At 51.3% G+C, this 5,522-nt stretch overlaps 1 protein-coding gene across 1 annotated transcript; it reads left to right on the top strand.

Annotated features, from left to right (window-relative positions):
- The first annotated feature begins 2,380 nt into the window (after positions 1-2,380).
- Positions 2,381-5,105, top strand: LOC136533023 (uncharacterized). The gene has a single exon (XM_066525594.1). The coding sequence runs from the start codon at positions 2,459-2,461 to the stop codon at positions 4,907-4,909; it is 2,451 nt and encodes an 816-aa protein (XP_066381691.1). The 5' UTR covers positions 2,381-2,458; the 3' UTR covers positions 4,910-5,105.
- The last annotated feature ends 417 nt before the right edge of the window (positions 5,106-5,522 follow it).

Here is a 5,522-nt window from a genome sequence, read left to right on the forward strand (position 1 = left end):
TATCCATTCTTCACAAGATGTTTACCCATGTCGACCATGTTTATCCTTCTCCTATTTGCACATTTGGAGCAGGGACACGGCTCTAGCAGATGTGATGACGAAGCCTTGCCAAATGCCTTGTTCAAAAAAGCCTCGGTCTTGCGAAACCATTCATCTGTGTACTCCATGTTACTTTTTCAGCCCATGTACATCCACTGACGGTCATCCATCCTCTAAAATGCCAGCGAGTAATGCAACCATCAACTACATCTACACGACTTTCATACTGTCTAATAGGTGAGGATAGGTCCTAATCCCACCCGCGGATGCATAGATGAGGTTAGTTACCATGGTCTGCTCCTATCCCAGACATAATTTCGGCAGCACCTCCCCGTTGTTCTCCCGATACACGTCCTGGTAGGGAGAGTGTGTATCTGGAGAACAACGGGGAGGTAATGCCGAAACCCTGTCTCGGATCGGAGCGGACCATGGAAACTAAACTCATCTACGCATCCGCGGGCTGTCCAAATAACGTGGACAATCTGAAAAAGATACGGCCGTAGATATGCAAAGACATGCATACCACCAACCGTATCCCTTTCGGACGGGAGACGCCTAACTTGGTTACGCGATCTACGACCAAGGTACGCAAAAGAGGGGTTATACCTATGGTGTCGGTGGAGTCAGGCTAGCAGGGCGGTGGCGAGTCGGTGTAGTGGCGAGGCGACGCGGTGCAGGCAGGCCCGCAACGCCGAGGAAGACGATCGGTGTAGCCAAGGCGCTCCGGCTCCGCTCAGACAGTTCCTTCACCTGCATGAAAAACAAATAGATTTTGGTCAATTCTAAATTTTGGCAGCACCTCCCCTGCACGGGGAGGTTTCCAAAACCTGCAAAAAACAACGGCACGAAGGCCGACAATCACAATGGCTCGAAGGCCGACAATCACAACGGCTCGAAGCCCGACAATCACAACGGCTCGAAGGCCGACAATCACAACGGCTCAAAGGCCGACAATCACAATGGCACATCATTATACCTTGGCGGCAGAGGCGTCGACGAGACGGGAACACGGGGAAGATGGCGCCGGGAACGGAACGGGAAGTCAACCTCCTTCCTCCTTCCTCCTTCCTCCTTCCTCCTTCCTCTCCTTCCTCCTTCCTCTCCCCCTTCTTCCTCCTTCTGCACCGGTCGTTCGGTGGGGCGTGGCGGGGCGGGGAGCGGCGGGGCAGCGGCCGGCAGGGCCGGGTGCGGCGCTCTTCGCCGGTCGCAGCGGCGGGAAGCACCGTACGTGACAACGTGCACGAAACTTTTTCAAATTTTTACCATAGGCTCCACATGCTATATAACGATGCATCCACAAGTTTCGTGATTTTCTGAATTCGTTTGAATTTTATACAATTTAAAAACACTTTGGCCGCAACTTTGTCCTCATGTTTCGTTAACAAGATGTGAAAAATATCCCGCAAGTTCCTGGATACGGCCTCAAAACACACTCACTAGCGTGACAATCATTTTTCGAATGATTAGATTTCATTATTCGATGCACTTGCAGTTCAAACTTGCTTTTTGCGAAATAAATCAACAAAACAAAAATAATTCTAAAAATATAGTAAAAAGTCACAAAATTCAACCAAATTTTAACATGTACTTTAAAGCACTGTATAAACCCTAAAGAAAAAATCTGGGAGCAAAAATTAAAAAAAAAAATCTTTGCCGAGTGCCTGACCTGGCACTCAGCAAAGGGGGTCTTTGCCGAGTGCCAGAGACAGAGCACTCGACATAGAAAATAAACAAAAAAATTAAAAAACCCTTTGCCGAGTGCTAGAGACAGGGCACTCGGCAAAGAAAATAAACAAAAAAAATAAAAACCTTTGCCGAGTGCCAGAGCCAGGGCACTCGGCAAAGAAAATAAACAAAAAAAATAAAAAATCTTTGCCGAGTGCCAGAGACAGGGCACTCGGCAAAGAAAATAAACAAAAAATTAAAAAAAATTTCAAAAATTCGTTGCCGAGTGTCTGACGGTGACCACTCGGCAAAGCCTAACGGTGGGTGGCCGCCGTCACCTCGGTTAGCCTTTGCCGAGTGTTTAGCTTTGCCGAGAGCCAGACACTCGGCAAAGGGAGGCTTTGCCGAGTGCTATACTTTGCCAAGTGCCTGGCACTCGGCAAAGATGGATATGCCGAGTGTTTGTCTTTGCCGAGTGCGGCACTCGGCAAAGTCCATCTTTGCCGAGTGCCCGATATTTGACACTCGGCAAAGTAGGAAACACTCGGCAAAGCCCCTGTTTCCGTAGTGGCATCCGTTGAGGCCTCTATTAGACGTTAATAAACTAACTTGGCATTCACGTGATGCCATCATCGGCACTATATAAGAGGATGCAAAGGCTCTAGCGCCCAACCAAACCAAAACAGCTAGAGCAAGCAAATCAAAGCCTTATCCCTCATACACTCATTCTGGTAGTACGCTTGGAATTGCAGCGATGGACAAAATCCGTAACCGGCCTTGCCCAGCAGAAATTCAGACGTACGTCGGTAACCTCACATCATCCTACACTGACAAGAGCAATGAGCCCAGTATGGTGGCCGCCTCTGTCATCATGTTTGTCCTCGCCGGACTCTTCTTCAACCTCAACCTCTTCAGCGGCATCTCCGATGTCAGCGCCACACTCGACCCCAAAGTCCGCCTGTTCCTCACCTCGGCGCTCTCCCTCTTCCTCCCTGTCATGTCCTACCTCTTATCCGAGGCGAAGAATGCTGCGTACACGACGATGAGCTCCTCCTCCACCACTACGAGCGTTGTCACTGACCTCTCGCTGAGGGCGGGCCTGATCCTGGCATGGATGCTCCTGGTGGAGCTCCTCCGCAAGAAGGTGGACGAGATCCGCATGCGCGGGTTCTCGGGCACCATCCAGCGCGCCGGCCGTGTCATCTGGCTGGGAAGCCTCGTCTTCTTCAACATCAAGAGCGCCGGACGCAAGGCAGTGTTCAGCATCCTCTGGATCCTCTGCGCCACCAAGGTGTTGCAGAGGATCGCCTTCACCGAGATTGGGAAGCGCTCGTACGCCCACGGCAAGAACGCCCGGCTCATCAGCTCCTACATGTCCCAGATCCTAGAACAAGAGCCTCCTCACCATCAACAAGAAGCTGCCCAGGTCCATACCCACGGTGGGAACGGGAACGGGAACGGGAACGAGCTGTTGAGGACGTGCAAGTACATTGTTATGGGAGAGGAGAAGCTGATGGATATTGAGCCCACAGCAGATGGATACAAGCTGGAAAAGACGAACTCCGACCCCCCAGGCTACCACAGCATCACCAAGCTGCTCGCAGAAAATGACAGCATCGTCACCGTTGGTAAAATCTGGGAGCTCGACGACAAGGACAAGTTCTTCGCCTCCCAAGAGCAGATCCAACGCTTGAAGAGGATCTGCCTCTCCTTTGCTCTCTTCAAGCTGCTGCGCCGAAGGTTCGAGCACCTGCCGGTGGTGGCCAAAGAAGAAACGGACAACTCCCACCGCCTCATCCTAAGAGGCCTCTACGGCGAGACCCGCTCAGCGGAAGCAGTCTTCCAGGTCATGCATGACGAGATCAACTTCCTGAGCGAGTACTACCACTCTGTTGTCCCGGTCGTCCTCGCAAGCCCCTTCTTCCTCTTCGTAAACTACTTCCTCCTCAACATAATCGTGGCCATCTTGTGCTTCATGACTGTCATCCTCTGCGGCAACGGCGATATTGGGTACGCGTTCCACAGCATCGGCGAAGATAACTACACCTTACAGTCTGGTGTCCCCAACATAGTCCTATGCCTTGTGTTCAGAGCCACCAAATCGCCTCAAGCCTTCTTCTCCATAGTCGACCTCTCTATTACCGTCCTTCTGTTCGTCATCTTCTTCTACGAGGAGGTATGGGAGTTCCTCGTCTTCTTGCTCTCCAACTGGTTCGTGGTGTCTCTGCTCTACAACTACACCGCCAAACCGCGGTGGCTTAGGAAAGCCACCCTCCGTGGGGCCTTCTTCTGGGGAGGATTCAGCATCATCATGTGGCTGCGGAGCAAGATGGGCCACCCCAGGGTTACCTTCAGGCAGTTCTCTGTCTTGAACATTCGTTGGCCCCTCAAGTTGCCTCTGTTTGCCACATTCACCAGTCTGGTAGTAAAGAAAGAGGTGGTGCCTAACAGTGTGAAGAAATCCATCATGGACTACCTAGCGGAGCTGGAGCATCACCGTGGTGGTAGTGCAAGTCACTATGCCCTTGACTGTGGCAGGTCGGCACTACGGAGGAACGGCCTCTCTGATCAGCTCTGGTGGGCATGCAAGAGCGACAGTGTCTCCGAGGTCATCCTCACATGGCACATCGCCACCAGCATCATGGAGGTAGAGCGCCGCCCGGCGGCGGCGAGCACGATGGAAGCTACCTCGAGTAGGGTGGCGATTAAGCTGTCCAAGTACTGCGCTTACTTGGTGGCCTTCCACCCGGAGCTACTGCCGGAGAACCCGGAGAAGGTGGAGCTCGTCTTTGAGAAGATGAAGGAGGAGCTGAAGGGCACAATTGGCTGCCGGGACTACTACCTCTCGCTGCTGCGCACACGGGTCCACAATATCATCAAGCCGCAGAGCCGACCGAACGAAGCGGTAGGCCCGAGTGATCAAAGCAGCAAAGTTGTACGAGACGGCATAGAGCTAGCAAGGTCGCTAATGGGAATGGGAGAAGCTACTAACAGTAACAGGTGGAAGGTGTTGGCGGATGTGTGGACGGAGCTCATCGTCTACGTGGCGCCATCGAGCGATGAGGAGCGCGTCAAGGGGCATGAGGACGTCCTGGTGCAAGGAGGCGAGTTCATCACCGTGCTCTGGGCGCTCACCACCCACATCGGCGTATCTAGGCCGCCGACCAACAAACTGGCAACAGCTGTTGTTCATCTCGACGCTTAGATTATTGAGGAGGAGAAAAACAAGGCCTGCCGTGTTAGTTGATTTGGCGATGTGTGCTTTGCCTTTTGCAGCTATATGCCTTTGATATTGTGTAGTTCCTTCTGCTTGCGTGTGTGCTTTGTTTTAATTTGGCGTGCTTCCATGGATTGGTGAGAGTCGTCTAGTCTGGTACTTATTTGATTTCACTGTTCTATCAACCCGTGCGGTTTATTATATACCTTTTGATTTTTTTTAAAAGTTAAGTGTTTCGAGAAATTTTACATCGGTTGAAAAAAACATGAGCCATTAGTAGGGTGAAATCAGATGGTGCAAAAATAAGAGTTACCCATATAAAAGTACTCAGAAGTACCAAATAGATGTAGGCAGTATCAAAATAGGTGATTAGTACTAAAGTTTTTTGGCCTAGATCTATTTTTCTTTTTTTTCTGAATAAGTGTAAATCAGTAGTCAGTAATTTCAATAGCTTCGTTCAAGGGTAAAACTGGAATGTTCCATCCCATCTTCACGGTGCGCCGCTGGACTCTGCCCATCATGCCACCAGAGCTCACCTTATGTCCGCGTGTCGGAGCTCTCCTTGACGTGCGAAGGAGGCTGCCGTACGCCCACCTGTTGC

This window comes from Miscanthus floridulus, unplaced genomic scaffold (assembly GCF_019320115.1).
Source record: "Miscanthus floridulus cultivar M001 unplaced genomic scaffold, ASM1932011v1 fs_772_4_5, whole genome shotgun sequence".
In the NCBI taxonomy this organism is placed as follows: domain Eukaryota; kingdom Viridiplantae; phylum Streptophyta; class Magnoliopsida; order Poales; family Poaceae; genus Miscanthus; species Miscanthus floridulus.